The 22,123-nt window shown below is 36.9% G+C and overlaps 1 protein-coding gene across 21 annotated transcripts in view; it reads right to left on the bottom strand.

The window, feature by feature from the left end:
- The window catches only part of IFT80 (intraflagellar transport 80), a 139,968-nt gene that overhangs the window by 90,766 nt on the left and 27,079 nt on the right, over positions 1–22,123 (bottom strand). For 18 of the 21 annotated variants that reach the window (XM_070582984.1, XM_070582988.1, XM_070582996.1 and 15 more), the window contains 5 exons: positions 19,409–19,519; positions 17,613–17,681; positions 7,335–7,444; positions 4,036–4,125; positions 3,155–3,292 (listed from right to left, as the gene is read on the bottom strand). In XM_070582984.1, coding sequence (XP_070439085.1) covers positions 3,155–3,292; positions 4,036–4,125; positions 7,335–7,444; positions 17,613–17,681; positions 19,409–19,519 — 518 coding nt within the window. Of the gene's footprint in view, positions 1–3,154; positions 3,293–4,035; positions 4,126–7,334; positions 7,445–17,612; positions 17,682–19,408; positions 19,536–22,123 lie in introns of all 21 variants that reach the window. The other 3 variants (XM_070583003.1, XM_070583004.1, XM_070583005.1) reach the window with 1 other exon arrangement.

Raw genomic sequence — 22,123 nt, 5'->3', positions numbered from 1 at the left:
ACTACTGAAAACGGATCAGTGGCTCACCACTATCCTAAGAATAAAATCCAAACTACTACAGCCATACTGAACTTTTAATTTTTCTAACAGACTTTAATTCCTTGCCTTTGCATGTTCTGTTCCCTCTCCTGCATCACTGTTCCTTTAATATCAAAGCAATATTTCCAATATTTGAATATTACCATGTTACTACCCACCACCCATGGCTCTCTGCTGACTAACATACTGGTTTTCCATCTTCATTGTTTTAGCTGTTAAAAAGAAATCTTGAGGCCCACCCAGTGGCATAGTGGTTAAGTTTGCACGCTCCACTTCAGCAGCTCAAGGTTCACAGGTTCAGATCCTGGCTACAGACCTACACACTGCTCATCAGGCCATGCTGTGACAGCATCCCACATAAAAAATAGTGTAGGATTGACACGGATGTTAGCTCAGCAACTGTTTTCCTCAAGCAAAAAGAGGAAGATGGGCAACAGACATTAGCTCAGGGCCAATCTTCCTCACCAGAAAAAGAAAAGAAAAGAAAAGAAAAGACATCTTACATTGGAAGCTCAAATAGTAAACCTGATTAATGTAGAGCTTTTCTGGTTGCTGGTGGAGAGGGGGACCAAGAGCTCAACCCCCCTCACCTCAACCCCCTTATTTAATATTCTTAAAATATTAAAACCTGGGGCCGGCCCAGTGACGCAGCAGTTAAGTTTGCATGTTCCTCTTTAGCAGCCCAGGGTTTGCTGGTTCAGATCCTGGGTGCAGACATGGCACCCACTTGTCAAGCCATGCTGTGGCAGGCATCCCACACATAAAGTAGAGGAAGATAGGCACGGATGTTAGCTCAGGGCCAGTCTTCCTCAGCAAAAGGAGGAGGATTGGCAACAAATGTTAGCTCAGGGCTAATCTTCCTCAAAAAAAAAGAAAAATTAAAACCTATACTCTCATACAGGGCAAACACAGATCTTGTCTGAGAATATCTTTTCTGTATTATCTCTTGGTATTATCTCATGCAAAATCTTATTAACACTGCACAAAAAGCACCATACTTTGATGCACAGGAGGTTCCTTTTGCCTACAACTCTCTTCCCCCAACTTGTCTCCTTGGAGAACTACTAATTCTACAGCCTCAGCTCTCCAATCAGTGTCCCACAGGCAGAGTGCAGCGTTGCCACACCTTCACAGTGCTCGCACAAAACACTTCCTGTACAGCACTTGTCACACTGTGCTCTAAGGCTCAGAGTCTGATTCTCCACTAGACTGTCAACAACTTGGGTGAAAATCTGTCCATCTACTGTTTCTAAAATATCCTCTGATGAGTAGTATATACTTAATGACTATTGAATAAAAGAAAATATATTTAAAATTTTAATCTCAAGTCCTTAAAAAATTATTATAATATATTCAGTTGAAGGTAAAAGCAAAATCCTTTTAGAAAGTTTACTTTCCAGAATAGTTAACATTCTAAAAATAGGTTTGGTGTTTAAATCTTTAATTCAGTAACTTTTTAATTCAGTTATTCAGATCAATTCAATTCCCCAAGTTTTTCAAATTTTGAAATATTTTCATCAAAATGGAAAATTAAAATTATTATGCTTAAATTGACTTAGCGAATTATTCAGTATCTACTGTGTTGTATAGATAATAGAGAATCATTAAGCTACGGGATCTTATAAACTATCGAGAGAGTCAAAAATAATATATATAAAACTAAAATGGACAATGTCAGAGCAGAATACATTGTGAAAATGAGAGTACAGATTCTATAGAGTTAGAATCACTGATAGAAAACTAAATGAAAATAGGATGATCTGATCTAACATCCTGACACTATAACTAAAAAAAGAGACCTAGATGAGAGGAAATTGGAACAATAGGTAAAGAAATTTTAGATTGTCTATGGAGGGTATCATGCAAGGAAGTCAAACACTGGATGGCCTTAAAGAATAAGCAGAACTCAAGTGAGTTTAAGACAGAGGTGAGAGCATTCCATAGAAGGAGAAGATGAGTGAGGACACTGGTGAAGGGCAGAGATGACTCATGAGCCTCACCGAGCACAGGTACAAACCAGGGAGCTGGGGAGGGGACTGAATGGATTTTATGGCACCAGGTTTCAGAGAGCTTCTAAGTCAAGCAGAGGACTTTATATTTTATGTGACAGAAAACAACTAACCAGAACACTTAACAGATCACTTATAAAGCTCTAAAAATGCTAAGTTAACTGCCTTATTTTTTGAGGAATACAAGTCACAGAACAATGATGTGATTTCCTCCCAGCTGGGAATGGTATGGAACAGCCCACTCATATAACGCTGCTGCTTCTGAAGCACTTCGAGGAAAGCACTCGTTCTTCAAGCACAGGGCGTAAATGCACTGAGCTGGGCTGTCTGCAGAAGGTGTAAACAGAATCTGTATGAAGGAGCGCTTATTCTCTTGGGAGGAAAAAGTCTCACACATATTCAAACATGAATTCTTGACAAAAACCAAAGGACTCTGGTTTTTAAATGACTATTTTTAAAATTTACTACCAATTCCTTACCAAAAATATGCAACCAAAATTTTTGTATGAAACATATTGACAATTAAAAAAAGTTTAAAACTGAACTTTCCATATTGATTGGGCATAAATTTTAATACTTTAACTACTTCACCATCTTTCACAATCATGCTTAAAATAAGTATTTCCAGGAAGACAAATAGTAGAGAACAAACCTCTTCTTCAAATTGAACTTAAAGAGTTTGTATGGCCCCATAAATCTGGAATTGACTGAACCAGTATACCAGTACACCAGAAGACAAATCAGAAAGACGCAATCAAGTGTATTCACTGAAAATGCTTTTAAAGATTGAGATACAGGTGTGTTGTGCATGCCACCATTTAGGACAGCACATCTGTGACTGCTCACCAGTGTAACTTACCCCAGTTTTTTTTTTTTTTTTTTTAAAGATTTTATTTTTTCCTTTTTCTCCCCAAAGCCCCCCAGTACATAGTTGTGTATTCTTCGTTGTGGGTTCCTCTAGTTGTGGCATGTGGGACGCTGCCTCAGTGTGGTCTGACGAGCAGTGCCATGTCCGCACCCAGGATTCGAACCGACGAAACACTGGGCCGCCTGCAGCGGAGCGCGCGAACTTAACCACTCGGCCACGGGGCCAGCCCCTAACTTACCCCAGTTTTATCACACAAGCGTAAAGTATGAAATGATCCAACAGCAAATAATTCTCCATCTGGGGCCCAGGCAACTGAGGTAATGGGGTGCTCATGAGGCTGTGAGCTGTACAGAGGGCGACCGTCACTGTCCCACACCTGCAAAAACAGATTTTAAAACACCTTTATAACAGTCACCACATTATTACAAACAAGCCTGTCTTCTAATAAGTTATCAAGTAAAGGTCTGGAAATCATCACTTTATAACATTAGCAATTAAATGTCTTTATTATCACACAAGCAGGAAAAAAGCTATATTGCTTGAAATCTAAATATCTCAAAAAATATTTTATAACATTGTGATAATTTCCAGATTTTACTAAATCTTTGACTAATCATAAAACCTACCCATTTTAAGCCCTTTTAAATTTAATAATAAAGTTTTGAGATGTCTAGCTTTTTGCCTAAATTCTTTTGCCCAATAAGTGCTCTATCAACTTTCCCTAAAAGTACTTATTTCAATTAAATTTCCTCCAACTATAGTTACATTAAATCTTCTTCTTCCTCACAAATTATTTTAGTCTGAAGCTGATCAACGTTTAATAAACCAGAAAGGTTGATTTTTAAAAATTTAAATTGAGTTGATTTAAATAGTCACTAAAACTAGGAGTTGTATTTATGTTGCTACTCACTAAATCAAGTTCTATAGGTCTACAAGATAGGCCAATGAGAACATCAACACTTTAAAATACCACTTAAAATTATCAAATAACAATTTGCTAAATTATTAGAGTTAAAAGTCATGGCTAAAGTGAAGGAGTAAAAGAATATTCTTACATGCTAGTACTTTACACCTAAATTTGATTCTTTCAACCAAGTGACAAATTCAAACATTACATACCTTATATTTACAGTCTTCACCAGCAGATAAAATTAGATCATTAACTGAGTTCCAATCTACTTTTAAAATAATGCCATCATGAGCTTTCCACTATGAGAAAAAAATAAGACATTAATTATAACATAAAGAGCACTGAAAAACATTTTTTATAAGAGCAGACATTTTGCCTCTTTCTAATGATTCTCTTGTCCCCTCCTTGAAGATTCCTATCCTCTCACAGCCATTATGCATAACTTCATTTGCTTGTTTCATTTCTATTTTAACTAATGAAAGCACTAAATACTACGACATCGACTACATAGCTTACATCCTTATAAATTTCCTTGGTCGCCTGGACTCCAGACGGAAACTGACTTGCTGTTGGACTATGTCAAGCCTGACATTTGTGGGATAACACTGGAATGAATGTGTTACGTATTCCAAAACTTAGTTGAATCCCAATCTTGCTCTCCTTTGTACACTTGGTCCCATTACTGATACTGCGTTCATTTTTGTTTCCTAATTCTTTTCTTTTTTTAAAACTTCTACTAAACGAACATCTTCTTTAGTACTCCATTCTCTTTACCTTCATGTCTCTGGAGTAGTCACCGAACTACTCTGAAAACCTTCTGTTGCATTTACCATATAACAAAAGGTTGTTTTCCACAGCTATGCATATATTCTACACATATATAGAATGCATACATATATGTGTACATATGAGTCACCCAGAAATTGGCAACCTAGAAAGTAAGCATGGATGTCTCCTTCCTCTTAAATATAATTCATGTGCTCAATTAACTATTACCACACATGTAATTAAAAGCTATCTTTCACCATGTTTAGGCAGAATAATATAAATGAAAAAGAATTAATTTTTCTTGAAGACTATAAAATACACTTTAATGTCTGGGCCAATTAACTTCATATCAAAGACTGACAGATTTTAAGGGCTCTCTCTATAGACCCTTCCCAACCTACTGTTCTAAATGTATGTAGAATAAAATAGTAAATTAGAGTCAAATAAGCTCTAAGAATAAGCAATAATTCATAGCTTGCTTTATTCAAGTTATATAAAAATATACAGTCTCAAAAACAAATGTTTTGATAATATACGTAAAAAGCAATAATTCTCACGGTTTAACGTCAAATTAATCCAATGTCCTGAAATAAACTGCAAGGACAAACATAACAATATATAGATATAAATACAGATATATATGGATACATGTACACAGAGATTCTCAAGACTTTCATTTTAAAGCTACAAAAATAAATTTTTAGATATTCAAAAGTTAGGAACAAAACATGATTTAAATTTTCCTTACAGTATAATTTAGGATATCAATTTATATATTACACATATTTACATATTACATATAATGCGTAGACAGTTTTCAGTTATTTCCCAATGTATCAAGCATTTTGTGAAATCCTTTGAACAAGCAACTCCTTGAAGGCAGGAACTATGTTCTGCCTTCATGTTCACTTTGAACATCTCACACCTAGCACAGAGCCTGGGCTATAGTAAGTATGCACTCCATCCTCACTGAATGGATAAACAAACACAGGCCCCCTCGCTATAAAGCCAAGTTCTGGATCCCTGGAAGAGCCCCTAGAGCTCTAAGGGAAATGAAGTGCACACTTCCGGACTGTATTCTACAAGCAGGAATTAATTAAGCCTTCCTTTTTGTACGTGTTTATACCCAAGGAGAATTGCTGCAGCTTTAGTTTTCCAAAAGGAATAGAAAATTTGTACTAAGTTACCAATTATAAACTCCTCCTCACTCTTGCTGAATTTTGGCAATGGATATTTTTCCTTCCCTCCACTACCTCCTGGCCCAAGGGTTCTACTGAACCACTAAACTATAATTTAATTTCTCAGTGGGGGTATAAGCATCTCCCTGAGTTTCATTTATGTAAGCCTAATTACAGGTATCTAAACAAATCACATAACTATAAACTAAAAGATTCACCTTGCCTGTTTTTGCTGTATAATTTCAAAGCAGATTTTCAGAGTATAAGTGGGATGGAAGGACCTGACTAAAGGCAGTCAGAACTAGTCCTCTTTCCCAGCTTCTTCCCTTTGTCCTAATTCTTTACCTTAGCTGCCTAAGAGCAAGGACTTGTATCTTCTATTTCTTGTTTGTCCCACAGATCTTAGCAGAGTGTTCTGCACGCAGTAAAAATGTAAATGCCTATTGACTATATGAAATATATATAGCATAATCTACATAAAAGTTATTAATATGGAACCTGAAAGTCATTTTTATCTCTTTATTCCTCCAAACCTCTATCTACTCAACTGTTAAACCTGATGCTTCTTCTTAAAACACTTTTATAACTGCTGTAGCTGGTCAATCTCCAGCCCAAATCCTTTACGCAGAACCTAGTCACTCTGTATCACTTTTCTGGCCTCGTTGGCTCTTATTAGGGGCTAAGTAAAAGGTACAGATGACATAATAACATCATAACAACAACTACTCTATATTGAGTGCTTATTGTATGCACTGTCCTATGCACTTTGCAATTTAGGGCGTTTTATAACTGGCCTAACGTCGCACATGGGTAAATAAGTGAACACTCGAACCACGCCCGGTGCCTAACTCCAAAGCCTGTGTTCCTATTGCCCACACTATACGTGTCATTACCAAAACGTGAGGAAAGTGGCTCTGCCTTTTAACACTGGAATCAAACACCAAAATCCTGGACATAGGCTTAAAGGTTTTCCATTAATTTACCCTACCCTGACTTGTCTTAACTGCCACCATTGTTCTGCTTCTATACAAATTGGTAAAATTATATACACCTAATTTGTTCAAAACATTACATTGACTCTCCCTCCATTTTCAAAATATTAAAAAAATGCTGGGGTCTTACAGAAAGCTCAAGTGTATTTAACAGATGAGGAGGAGCAGGGGGAGAAAGAGGCTAGCAATGATGTAAACACAGTCTAAACAAGCTCTTAGTTTTATGATTTAGTCCTCTGTCTCAAATCTATACATGCGAGGCTGACTCTGCTAAATGTAAAGATGTCTATCGTGCAAAACCATGTGACGGTTTAGTTACTCCAAACACATTCATGATATACTGGCGTATACAGCGCACTAGTGGAACAGGAGTTGGAATGAGGAGGAAGTGAACCTGTTTGGAAACAACCAAATATTCCCTCTTCTAATAAAAAAGGCTAATAAAACCATACACGTAAAAGCCTCAGATTGTAAAAAGACCACCCAGAAGAAAGGGACTCCTAAGAAAGTGACCTCTCACTTAGCAGTCCCACAGAGCCCAATAACAATTTACAAATGACTGAGAAGTACCTGTAAAACTTTAGCATTTGGTTGAAGAGGTTTAATGATCAGCTGCTTGCCTGCTGTGTAAAGAACCTTTTCCGAATCAGGGCCCCATGCTACTGAATACACTGGTGTTCCTGTAAAAAAGAAAGGAAAAAAAGACTGATAAGCTTTAATTATTATGCCTTATAGAGAGATTGTTCGGATCAAAAAATCAATTTGGGGTGTCATTTTGTTTTCTCCTTATTCAGTGGCCCTTTGAAACAAGTGCAGCCTGATATTGAAACACAAACTAGGTTAATATTGACCATTGAAGATCCACCGAGAACAAGTGACAAACAATAACTTTTTTTTTTGAGGAAGATTAGCCCTGAGCTAACATCTGCTGCCAATCCTCCTCTTTTTGCTGAGGAAGACTGGCCCTGAGCTAACATCCATGCCCATCTTCCTCTACTTTATACGTGGGACGCCTACCACAGTATGGCTTGCCAAGCAGTGCCATGTCTGTACCCGGGATCTGAACCGGCGAATCCCGGGCTGCCGAAGCGGGATGTGCGAACTCAACTGCTGCGCCACCGGGCTGGTCCCTACAAACTATATTTTAAAGCATCTTGATCTTGCTGAGAAAATATGGAGTGTTTAGGAATTCAAGATAGTGTGCTATGGAAATACATAAAATAAATGTACGTCATCATTTTAAGATAAAGAGGTATGAGAAAAGTCACGATATATCGTTTCCCAGCAACATGCAGCAGTGTTTAAAGTGACTCAATGCATAAACTGACTTACATTTCCATACAAAAAGACACAAGGTATACTCACCTTACAGATTAATTCCCATTCCTGACGCTGCTGAAGGCAACAGAACCTCCCCTTATCTGCTGCTTAAGCACTAGTCTAACGGACAGAAATCACCCTACCCCAAAACGACTTATCCTTCCCCATCTATGAATTCATAAACGGCAAATTAAATATCAGATTAGGGAAAGTTTTGCTAACTATCAAGTGTGGCTTTGGCTTGAAAGCTAGGCTAGGAAGGGTTCAAATACCCCCAAACCAGGTTGCCTCCACTTCCAGGGGAAAGGTGCAAGTTTGATTTACCTACCATACTATAAACTACATTACAATTCCTACTGTTTTCAATTTCCTGGGATAGGAAATTAGGGACAGTATTTTTAAACTAAATTACTTTCTAGATTACTTAATATCTTGTGGAAGGCTACACTTTATTTGAGCCTACTTATATCATATCTATTGAAAGCATTAAATTATCTGTACTCCACTGTCTGACCCAGTTACCTATTCATTAGGAAAGGGAGTCAAGGTTATATAATTAACCTATGAAATACTAACCCACTCACATTATAAAACCAAGCTTTTAAAAATTGTCCAGGACTCCTAAGTCAGACTATTGTAGCAGTGGACTTTCTGCGAATAAATGAGTGACTCTTTCAGGAATCTACCTTCTCAGTAAAATGAAGTCTGCATCTAAAGCTTTATAGGCAATCAATAAGATTCAATTGTTTATTTAAATAGAAAACACACCTGATACTAATCAACAAGGAATAATCAGTAACCAACAGGGAGTAAATTTCAGTAAGATAAATGCTTGTGTTCAAGTGGCACTCTACTCCTTTTGTGCCATTTTCTTCCTAACTAGAACATAATTTAATTGTGAACAAGTCTAGATTAGACCTAGTCCAAAAATTCCTGAAGCATACCTCCCACAGTTTAGGTTCGACATTATATTGGGTCTAAATATCCTGTTTAAATATCAATGACATCTAGGATTGTTGTGTATCAGAGGAACCTTCAAATGGCCAATGAGATGGCCAACCTCACATGGCACTTCTTCTGTACTTGGTAAATACATTCTCTTGGAATATTCTCTGGGAGTAGCCAGGAGCTAACCTGGGCTTCAAAAGTAAATCTCCAAATGAACAGAGCCCAACTCTAATAAACTCCCCAGAAAATGTAAACCAAAATTTCAGATATTTCAAATGTGGTTCTTGGTGAGGACTAGAAGGAATTAGCAGACGAAAGGTTATTTGATAGGATGGTACAATTATAGGTACCTTCTTTATTTCCATTATTATAGTTCTAATTATTGTGCAAAAAAGTAAATTATATATTTTAATTATAGACTATCAAATCTTCATGAGCACATTCAGTATAATTACACTTTCCTGGAGGGTATACTAAACTATACAAACATCTACCCGCAAGGAAATAATTCAATAAATCCAACTCCCATTGGGTTGCACAGGATGTGGCTCCAGCCCTTTAGTTGTGGTAAAAGACACAGCCGGGGTATAGGATGAGGAGCGGGGACGTTTTTGTCTTTTGTCCTCTTAACATTGAATTTGTGGCCCCATTAAGTCAGCTGTGTCACCATTTCCTTGTTTATAAAACTTATAAATCTTCAGAATACTTATCTTCTCTGTTGGGACATGGAGGTTATTCATTTCCTGTTTATAAAACAATTTTTTAAACAGTAATAATGTTAAAGAACAGATATAATAACTTATAGTATGAAACAACATAAGCTTATAGAGGAAAAATTAAGTAATTCCTTTGTCATAATATGGTTTTTAACTACATTCCTTCAATCAAAAAACAAATGTGGTTATTTATGATAAATAAGCAACACTAAGTAAAAAAGATCAATAGCTAAGTCTGATTAGTTTAATCTTCCTAACCACCAATATTCAAAATGGGTATAACCTCAAGAACTAAGAAAAGTCTTCATGATATTCATCCCTTACATTAATGATGAAATGTTAAGCGTGAAACTACTCTATATATGAATGCTTTCTTTTCCAAAAGGAGACATACTACATCACTGTACAACTTCCAGTTTGGGTGGTTCTGATGAAGGCAATTATTGAAAGTGGACGAATTAGCTTCATAAGAAAATAATGATTTCTATTATGATGAAATCCATCTCAATAGTATTAAAAATAAATCCAGAATATTTGAAATGTTTTTAAAAACATAGTTATTAAAGTTCTGAATTATTCCCAGTGCTCCGCCTCACTTTGCAAAGTCAGCATGGCAGTAATAAATATAGCCTTCAGGTTGGATAACTTTACAACAAAAAGTTTAGCAAATTATGTAATAAGGTGATATTAATTTCATCATTAAAAAGTGGACAAGAAACGAGGTTTTATTTTAATGAAATAATTTCTTGCTTTTTATATTGGGAATTTTTATTTATGCTCCATTTCAGTTAAGACACTCAAAAAGACCTTGTTTTTCTGACTTTGTACACTACGATCATGTGACCTTTTTGACATTTTTTAAGAAACCACATGCACCTGGGGTTGTGTTAAATGTCAGACCCTTATCTCTGTGTAAAACAAATTATCTAAATTCTTTCAACCTGTTGAAGGCATTTTAAACCACAGAAGAGGAGACAAAAATGTATTTCGATTGTTTTAAGGAAGTACATGGTCAAATATACCATGTTTTTCACATTCATACTAAAAAGTATCCCCTAAAAATGTTGTTTTTGCATGTTTTTAAGAATGCTTTTGAAATAAACTCTTCACTATTATGATGAAGCACTGGCTGTCTTTGCCTTGAACGCAATATAGGTGAGTGAATATATGTGAACGTAAGTACTCAGAACAGAGTCTGACACTATACAAGCACTGCTAGCTACTACCACTAGGAATTACTTTGTAATGCAATAAGCAGCCATTTGTTCACTGTGTTGTTCATCATAGTAGGTGCTCAATTTTTTGGTTGCCAAATCATTAAGAATTCAAAAACCAAGAATTATTTCCCTTTCATTCTATTTGTAGGGACATGTAATAACAATAAGTAATCAAATGGGATTTATTCCACAAAAAAGCAACTTTTTGGTTAGTATGTCACTGGGTCAGCACAGAGAAAAAGTTTAAATGAACGCATTTGTTTCTTTAGTTTCTATCTTCAGCCACCTCTCCCTTGGGGATCTCAACCGCCCCCACGGCTTCACTTTTCACATTTCAACTTTCTGTAACTGACTCTCACATGAATATTTCAGCCTTCACTTCTGAGCTCTAACAAAACATTTCCACTTGTCCCAAAGACACACCAGAACTTCAAACTCTATATAGTCAAAACTGTCACCCCTTTCCACATATCCCATCATTTACCCTTCCCTCTGAACTCTTTACCTCTTACAGGGTATTCACTCGTCTCAGTCACTGAGAACTCTTCACTTTTTTCAACTGCCATCATCACTGCCTCTGCTCAAGCCTCAGTCCATGCTGGCATAGAACATCTCAGTCAGCTCCTTACTGGCCACCGCCATTTAGCTTCTATCTCCTCGAATTTATCCTACATATTACTGCTAAGGTAATCTTCCTAAAAGACAGCCCATATCTTTTACTATCCCCGCTCAATTTCTTAAAAGGTTTTGTATACTTATAGGATAAACCCCAAGCCTCTTCATTTAGCATCCAAGACGACCAGTATCTTGATCCCTCTGGCAGTACTATCCCTCACACAGCCCACATCCCGGCCCAAGGAGTCTGCTGCCACTTGCCTGACTTCCACGCCTTATGCTGTTCTGCCTCTATGCTTCTGATCATCTAATTTCCTCCATAGCTCCACTCCATTGCCAACAAGCCTATTTCCTTACCTAATTTCTTCATTTCTCAAAGCACAGTCAAAAGAAGTTGCAATATTTGCCGGGAAGCCTTTTTAACACTTCCTCTCCCCCAAAGCACTAATTTCTGCCTTCCTATCCTCCCATAGCACCTTATAGCAAACAGCACACTCTGCCTTCTATTTCCGGTTTACTTCCTTTACTAAATTCATTATAGACAGGTTCTATGTTTTGTCATTCCATTCTTCCATTTGAATACAGTGTGGACGAAATGTCCTTAACGTTTGCAGTGGGGCCGGCCTGGTGGCACAGCAGTTAAGTTCGCACATTTCGCTTCAGCAGCCCAGGGTTCACCAGTTTGGATCCCGGGTGTGGACATGGCACCACTCGGCACGCCCTCCTGTGGTAGGCGTCCCACATATAACATAGAGGAAGACGGGCATGGATGTTAGCTCAGGGCCAGTCTTCCTCAGCAAAAAGAGGAGGATTGGTGGCAGATGTTAGCTCAGGGCTAATCTTCCTCAAAAGAAAAAGGTTTGCAGTATACTCTACTCCAATTTTAACCTGTAATTAAAATACACAATGTAACACAAGATAAGGCTTAATTATAATAATTCCCAGCCTACATATTATTTTTCTTTAATAAGGAAAAATAACTTCTCATAGGCACCAGTAAAAGTCATTTTTAAACTAAGTCAAATTTTCCCCCAAAAACTTGGAATTAATGCTTCTTCTATTAGAGGAGAAGGTGATGACTGCGACTTTTTCTATCAGAATATTTAGTTCCAATCATCAAGAAATGAACTCAGGAATTAATTTTTATTCATCAAGGAATAAGTATAATTAACATATTCATGTCGTAAAAATCACAAGGATGCTTTCAGGACAGGTTACTGAATTCCAAGTTTTACAATAATTCAGGCTTATGTTATTTCATTTTTGTTCCAAAATTTAGTTTTTCTCCTCAAAAGAGGCAGTAGTCTCCCACCTTCACCTATCTTAGCCTTCTTACTTGATCCTTGAGCATGCAGCTCTCAATAATTCAGGTTTATAATCACCCTCAAAACTTGTAGTCTCTAACAAATAACTCATAAATAACCAGGGGTTTTTCCTTCAGCGTTAATGCCATTATAACTCAACTTCTTTAATGATTTTTCCCAAAGATAAAACAGGAGAAATCTAGGCCTTCCAGCAAAGTGCAAGTGGCACCAATGATCAAAAATTCAAACATTACATGCATAGTTCCACAGTAAATCAGATTACTCAGTTGAAATACCAATAAGTAAAATAAGAAAATATATCTAATTTAATCTTGTTCATTAATCTCATAATTAACATAAACCTTGAGTGAGAAGAATAAATAAGCTTCAAAGAGGAGAAAGATGATCAGCCCTTTCATAGCCATTTGATAAGGAAATTTGGAATGTTGATAGAAAATATCATTACATGATATAATGAATGTATAATAAAATTACCTATATTATATGATATAATCTGTATTTTTAGCTTTTAAGAGAATCCTATTCCCACCTACTTGGGAGGAAGGGAAAAAAAGGAGCACCACACATCCCTCTCCAAAAAAAACACCATACACAAAAACTAACTCAAAATGGGTCATAGGTTTAAATGTAAGCACTAAAACGATAAAACTCTTAGAAGAAAATATAGGTGTAAATATTCATGACTTTGGATTAGGCAATGGTTTCTTAGATTTGACACCAAAAGCAGAAGCAATCAAAGAAAAAAAACAGGTAAATTGAACTTCATCAAAATTTTTGTTTCAAAAGATACCATCAAGAAAGTGAAAATGAAACTCACTAAATGGGAAAAAAAAAGTAAGTGCAAATCATATATCTAATAGGAGTGTATTAATGAGAATATATAAAGAACTTACAACTCAACAATAAAGAGACAACCCAATTAAAAAATGTGCAAAGGATTTGAAAAGACACTTCTCCAAAGAAGATATACAAATGGCCAATAAGCATATAAAAAGATATACAACATATTAGCCACCAAGGAAATACAAATCAAAACTACAATGAGATACCACTTTACACTCACGAGGATGACAATAACAGGTGTTGAGGATGTGGAGAAATTGGAAGCTTTATATATTTCTAGTGGGAATATGAAATCGTACGTTCATTTGGAAAACAATTTACGGAAGATTTTTAGTTACTGATATGCAACTATGTCCAAGATAGTTCATGATTCAATTGACAAAAAACAAGGAACACTCTGTAGCAGATATAGTATGCAACCATTGTTTATAAAAGAAAAAAAAGAATATATAAAAACATTTGCTACACAAGAAAACGGTAACACCAGTTGCCTTTGGGAATGTTTGTTGGGTGGCTGGAAGACAGGGTAACATGAGAGACAGGAGTAGTATTTAAAAGGTAACTTTACACCCTTTTTTATGCTTTAAATTCTGAACCATGTGAATGTGTTATTAAAAATTGACACTTAAAAGTGAAATAAGATTTAAGTGCTCCCTGCAAGATACATACGAACAATCACAATGTTATGACCCAATTATTGAAAGCAGGGGTTGCAAACTCAAATCCCTTCAGAGACCTATATTGTGTTCTACAATGTAACAAACGAATAAAGTAGGTAGAGTGTGAAAAGTAACAGCAGCTTAAAATCCAACTACAGCAGAGCAGCCACTACTGAACTCCACATGACTGTATTTATTCTGGAAAGCAAATCTAATGTTGCCACATCTTCTAAGTTTTCAAAAGACACCAGAAATCCAAATTTGTATGTGAAGTATTCTGATTTTTTTTTTAAAAGTTGGGCCCGAGGTAACATCTGTTGCCAATCTTTTTTTTTTCTTCTTCTTCTCCCCAAAGCCCCCAGTACATAGTTGTATACGCTAGCTGTAGGTCCTTCTAGTTCTGCCATGTGGGACACCACTTCAGCACGGCCTGACAAACAGTGCCAGGTCAGTGCTCAGGATCTGAACTGGCGAACCCCTGGGCCACCAAAGCAGAGCGTACAACCAACCACTGGGCCACGGGGCCGGCCCAGGACTTACTTATCTTACAGCTGGAAGTTTGCATCCTTTGACCGTCTTCACCCATTTTGCCCCTCACCCCCTCCACCTCTGGCAATCATCAATCTGCTCTCTGTATCTATGAGTTCAACTTTGTTAGATTCCACATATGAGTGAGATCATATGGTATTTGTCTTTCTCTGATTTATTTCACTTAGCATAATGCCCTCAAGGTCCACCCATGTTGTCACAAATGGCAGGATTTCTTTCTTTTTTATGGCTGAATAGCATTCCCCTGTATATATACACATTTTCCTTATCCATTCATCCACTGATGGACACTTAGGTTGCTTCCATGTCTTGGCTGCTGTAAAGGCTGCTGCACTGAATACAGGGGTGCAGATAGTTTTTTGAGGTAGTGATTTCATTTCCTTTGGATAAACACTCAGAAGCAGAATTGCTGGCTCATATGGTATTTCTCTTTTTAATTTTTTCAGGAACATACTGGTTTCCATAGTGGCTGCACCAGTTTACATTCTCACCAACAGTGTACAAGGGTTCCCTTTTCTCCACATCCTCTCCAACACTTGTTATCTCTTGTCTTTTTGAAGACAGCCATTCTGACAGGTGTGAGGTGATATCCTTGTGGTTTTGGTTTGGAGGAGGTAAACCTAACCACTTGGCCACGGGGCCAGCCCCTGGTTCTGATTTTTAACGTTGGGCCTGTACCACACTGATGGGCCAGATTCAGCCCACAGGCCATCTATTTATAACCTCTGATTTATAAGAAGTCCTTAATTTATTAACACATTGTGCTTTCAAACTGCCTTTGCAAGTTTGGAAACAATGTATTTTCTCTAAAAGAGTAAAATAAGTAGCAATTTGGTTTCCAAACCCATTCTACAGGTAAACTACAGTAATGAACTCAAGCACTAGTCACCTACCCTCTATGATGAACAATGCTTATTTAAACGACTTATTCTAAGTTTCACCTGCAGATTGTGGAAAGCCCAAAATGGTGGATGCAAAGGTAGTAAAAGGGAAGGAGATGACTGGGAAGAATTTAAGGAAACAGAAGGAGCCTTAGGGGGGCATTGGTGAAGGATCTTAGGCAAGAATTCAGATTACTACAGTGAGTAGTGAGATAAACTTTCAGCATTTTTCTGAATATCTGTGTCTTCTGTAGACAACAAATTTAATAAAAGAGAAAAGAAAGGAAAAAGGAGTATCTCCACAGCAGCAACAGCTGAAAAGAACTGTAGCCACAGCTCCTAGGGGGTGGTGATCTCTTGAAGAATTCTGCCAGGTGTTCATAAGTCAGACATCCCAAAGTGAGAATGGCAAAGAATTAGCCCTAACAAAAATTATAAAGTAAAAAACAAATCCTTCTGCCCACCAGAAGAGTAAAAAAATAAAATTTATTTTCTAAAGGTACATTTTATTACTAAAGTAACAATATACTGACTTTTTTCTAACTGAAATTCACCGATGAATGCTTCTATGAACTCTAAATTTTCTACTCATGGATAAATATTCCACTTGGAGATTATCTGTAGCAAAGATTTAACCCCTACCTAGTACTTCTGGCTACCTTTGCTAATATTTGATTAATGTGTAGCTAGAAAGATTGGAACAATTTTAACACTATCGTAAGAGTAAACAATGATATTAAAAAGGAAATTTGGAGGGGCCGGCCACGTGGCCGAGTGGTTAAGTTCTCGTGTGCTCTGCTTTGCAGACTGGCATTCACAGTTTGGATCCTGGGCACAGACCTAGCACCACTCATCAGGCCATGCTGTAGCAGCATCCCACATGGCGGAATGACTTGCAACTAGGATGCACAACTACGTACTGGGGCATCGGGGAGAGGAAAAAAAAGGAAAAAGGTAAGATTAGCAACAGATGTTAGCTCAGGGCCAAGCTTCCTCAAAAAAAAAAATGAAATCTGGAAATTTTTGGAAGTCAGTTATTGGAAATGCTTCACAATATGACTTTATCACATAATTCTGAAGAATAGTCAACAAGCTTTTTGGGAATGTGTCTCTGAAGATCCGTTGATATGTGTTCAGGTCAACATTAAAACTGCTTTATTGTTCCTAGGTAACACCTAATTAGGAAAATAAATTTGCTATACAGAAAAAATCATATGTTATCTAAATCTCAACAGGAATGACCACTGGCCTGACTTTACAGGCACTTCTCAATCAACATGGAAGCCTGAGCTGCTGCCCTAAGCAGTCGTAGTTCACCAAGTTTTGCATTGTCAGGGTGTCTGCCGCCCTCCATTAGTACAGAAATGAAATGTACAACATAATTTAGAAAAGGTGCTAATATTATGAAGTTATTAGGACTTTTTAAGTAAGCAGATACTCTTAATGTGTCCTATTACTATTATTTACTTAACTAGACACCCAGTCCTATAGGATATGCTCATGATGCTTCGGAATTATTTTAAAAAGAATCATTAGCCCGTAACTGCATTGATATGGACTCACTAACAAAGAAAAAGCCCCTGTACTTTCCGATATTTCTTGGCTCAAATAATACAGTTACCATGGCCCATCAGGCAAAATGGAAAGGAAGAGGAAAAAAGGTAAATAGAAGTAAAGATTTCAGGTTTTGAACCTGACCAAATCAGTCTTAGGAACTATATTAGACTGTTCTTAAGGGAAAATGTTAAGACATTTTTATTGATTATAATACATACCTTGCTGAGCTAAAGTTGATCTTAGCATCCCAGTCTTTGACCAGATTTTTATTTGTCCATCTTCTCCAACTGTAAAGAGAAAATAGTAATAGATATTTTTATCTATAAGAAATAAATTTAAACATTAATTTGCATATAAAAATCAGCATATCTATATTAATGCATATTTAAAATTCATACATGATTTACTCTAATTAAATTATAGGGCTTCATAACTAAAATTTAACTGAAATTACTTTGAGACAATTTTACCAAAGTAGCCTAACTTCCATAACAAAAATTTTTATTTTTTCCTTTAATCTTAGAAGACTTATGAGTATATTATTCAAATAATGCTTTCATTTTCACTGAAATCTCCATCCTAGAATTCTAAGAAAAGTCCTCTCAGTGTAATAAGAAGAGTTGCAGCCAAATTCCAGTGAGTTGAGGACTGGAGTGAAGTAGTAAACTATTCTTGTTTTTTCTTTTTTCTTTCTTTTTTGCTGAGGAAGATTGGCCCTGAGCTAACATCCGTGCCTGTCTTCCTCTATTTTATATGTGGGACACCTGCCACAACATGGTTTGATAAGTGGTACATAGGTCTGTGCCCGAGATCTGAACTGGTGAACCACAGGCCACTGAAGCCGAGCATGCAAACTTAACCGCTGTGCCACCGGGCCAGCCCCAGACTACTCTTTTGAACAGCTTGCCTGAAAGGGGAAGAAAGAAAGAGGAAGTTGTAGCTAGAGAGAATTATTTGTTAAAGGAGGGATTTTTATTTCTTTCTCTTCAATTTTCAAGATGGATGACATCTGAACACATTTATACACTGAAAAAAAAACCACTGGAAAAGGAGAAGTTGAAAAAACAAGCAAGAGAGGGACAACTCACTAAGAAAAGTCCTACAGAAGGTCCAGGGGCTAAGTGTGGTATTTTAAAATATACCCACAAATTCTTTGTTATTCCTCCTTTTGAGAGGTGGAGCTGACTTTCTCTCTCCTTCAGTGTGGGTTATAATTAGTAACTTGCTTCTAACAGAATGTGGTAGAAATGATGGAGTATGACTTCCAAGGACAAGTCACGAACTACACTGTGGCTTCCATCTTGCTCTCTCTCGGCTCACTCACTTGGGGAGAAGCCAGCTGTCCTGCTGTTAGAATACACAAGCAGCCCCATGGAGTACCCACGTGGTGAGGAAATAAGGCCTCCGGCCAACAGTCAGAGGGAAACTAAGAGCTCTTGCCCACAGCCACATGAGGGAGCCACCTTGGAAGCAGGTCCTCCAGCCCCCAGTCAAGCCTTCACTGGACTGCAGCCCCATGCAAATTCACGGGTCTGGGAAAGAACCACCCAGCTAAACTGTACCCTGTCTCACAGAAACTGGGAGAGAATGCATCTTTATTATTTTAAGTTACTCACTTCTGTGGTCATTCGCTAGGCAGCAACAGATAACACAATATGTGAAGATGAGAACACTTGCAGTAGAGCAGAAGATGGGAGAGAGGTGGAAGGACGATAAAGGTCAGCTAAAGGGGAATATTTTGAATTTTAAAATGCTAAAGAATTACAACTTTAATTTACCCATACTTGACTGTTCCAAAAGCCTCCTTTGACAGAACATTCTCCATCAGTCATATAAGAAAACTAATAATTAAGATGACATTCTGAATTACAACATTATATAGCAGTCTAGACCAACACTGTGCCAATTATTCGCTATTAGTGAAAGATACTATTGCTAAATGAAAATATTCTGTTCCTTTGGAAATTTTTCTTTACAACATTAATTTAAAATGTCATTTTTGCAGACAACTCACCTGTAACTAACGCTGTTCCTTCATAGTTCCACCTTCCAGCAAGCACTGCTCCACAGTGAGCTTCCACAGTTTTTTCCACTCTTCCTAACTTAGAAATCAGATGAAATTTACCTAAAAGAAATTACACCTGAGAAATCTATTGATTAATTTATTCAGCCAGCAAACATCTGTTGAGTACCTACTCCTAGACTAGTTGGCATAACGGTAGGCACTGGAGACATGAGGGCAAATAATGCAATTATTCTTACTCTCAAGGAACATACAAATCTACTGGAAAACAGGCACAAAAACAAAATTATAAAGCCTTGAAACACGTGGTGTAATAGAAGTATGTATATGATGCTACGACAGTCCAGGGGGCAATAAAACTGTGCTGGGACATGGACAACGTGGGCCAAGACAAACGTCAAAAAGGCTTCTGTTTAAGCAGAGTTTTACAGTCCTGCTTTTGTTTTGTTTTGTTTTTTATAGGCTGTGGAAAAGCTGGAAAAGGTATAAAGGAGAGGAACCAAGATAGATAAATATGTTAAAAGACACACTGAGACAGATTAAAAATTTTTAAGAGTTTATCTGAGTGAATATCAGTTCCAGTTGGGCACTAAAGCAGTTAGGAGCGTCCCCATGACAGGAGCTCAGGGAGAGACTTTCATGGAGAAAAGGCAGAAGCAAAGTAAGGCAATGAATCACTGGCCGTAGCTTAAAGCCTAGCTGGTTGCTTGTGATTGGTTGTCCTTGGGTTTCAACTTCGCAACCTTGAGGCATTTATAGACTTAGATTTTGGTTTGCTTATGCAGGCTGATGGCATTAGAGTCACCTCAGTCTAATGGTCTCCTTGTTTAATTAATTTAATAACTGATAATCCCAAATTTTAAGATACTTGCCCTATATGATCTTACATTGTGTCAGGCACCAGGTAGACAAAAAGAAGCACGCTACTTGGTTGCTGCCCTCAGAAAGTTCACACATACACAGGCAAAAAGTAAAAAGCTTACAACTTTAAAAGCAAACTATGTAAGAGATGTCAAGGGGACAAAGCAACCATACAAAGAGTAAGAGCTCCAAGGAGCCAAGGAAAGATCAGTGTGCTTCTGGATGACCATGAAGCCTAGTAATATACAGCTCATAACAAAATAAGTTCAGTGAAATTAGAAACTTCTCCCCAAATAAAGAAAGAAAGAAAGAAAGAAATATATTGCAATAAAAGAATCAGGTGGCTGCCTAATTGAATTTTGCCTCAGAGGATTTATTTTGTTTGAATTCATTTTTAACTTAGGGCTTTTCAACGTTCCGGCCTAATATTAACAACATAAAAATACATTTAAGTTAGATGCTTAAGATGGCTTTAAAACATTTCTCTGGAGAATTCTTACTGATACAGATGGCTTTAAAACATGTAAGGCCTAGAACCCTGTGGTTATTTCACGGACCACCCACCCATTCCCACCAACAGTCATTCCGTCTTTTCTGCATACAATGCACATTCTTAGCAGCTCTGTTGTAGCATTTTTTATTGGGCTGTGATTTGTTCAGGGTGGGGGACCATGTCTTCCTCATATTTTTTATTTGCAATATTGCTTTTGTTAAATTTGTTAATAATCAGCGTTTGTTAAGTTTAACCAACCCACTAACCAAACTCATTAAATAGGGAAAAAAAAAAAAAAGGAGGCTACTTTGATATTCTTTACATTCTCATTCAGTCTGATAACTTTCTTTTCTCATCATTCATTTTCTAGGCCCTCTACAATAAGCTCCCTTTTCCTCCATCTAACCACCCACCAGCATCATCTACTTTTCCCCATACCTTTGTTTTAATTTTATATTTACCACTAGGTCATTTTTCAGTGTAACAAGATAACTGACTTCAATTGCACCATTAGTCTCTTTATGAGACTAACTTAAAATTAATTTGGATATACCTTTTTTAATGCATTCCTTTACAGAGAAAATATAAGGGGGAAAAACCTCAAATGGAAAGCTAATCCTGTGGCCATTGTTTTCTTCATCCAGGACTGTTTCACTAAATGTTAGCATTCTGCCCAGCACAGAGTATCCACCTGCTAAGCAACTGCTGCATAAAATGAATGAACCATCACCAAAGAGATTAACCAAACAACAAATTACAAATAGAGGGTCCAGGAATTTCCTTTCATCCTAGTCCATATTTTAGAAATTTTACGTATTTAGATGATTGATACTTCTTATCCTAAAATATCTCATGCCAACCTTCTGACAAATGCTAAAACTATTCTTGCTTCCTATGACCTCACAGAAGACTGGGACAACTAAGGTCACTTCTTCGCATAGATCTGACACTCAGTAAATCTTTGGACCTTGTATTTTGTCTGATTATTATAAATTGCTTGACAAGCACACCCAAAGTAAAGCATAAATATAAAATTACAAACATCAAATATTTAAAAACTCATAATTATCCATTTAACCATTTTGGTTCTTCTTCTCTACAGCTTTTCTATAGGCTTTTAAAAATGCAAGACCTAAACTAGAGATGAATTAATTTATTTCCAAGTATTTGCTAGGGGTGGAGTTGGAAAGAAAATATAATCAATACAATTCATTTATTGATTTACTAAACAAACAATGGATGATTTGGATAAAAAACATGAATATTTAAATCCCGATGTATAAAGTTAAATCTCTTGTTATTAAATAAAGGATAAATTACACTAAAAAGAAGAAAATAACATAAAAGAGAAA

The sequence above is a fragment of the Equus przewalskii genome, chromosome 18 (genome assembly GCF_037783145.1).
Source record: "Equus przewalskii isolate Varuska chromosome 18, EquPr2, whole genome shotgun sequence".
In the NCBI taxonomy this organism is placed as follows: domain Eukaryota; kingdom Metazoa; phylum Chordata; class Mammalia; order Perissodactyla; family Equidae; genus Equus; species Equus przewalskii.
This window is presented reverse-complemented; position numbering and strand designations above follow the sequence as displayed.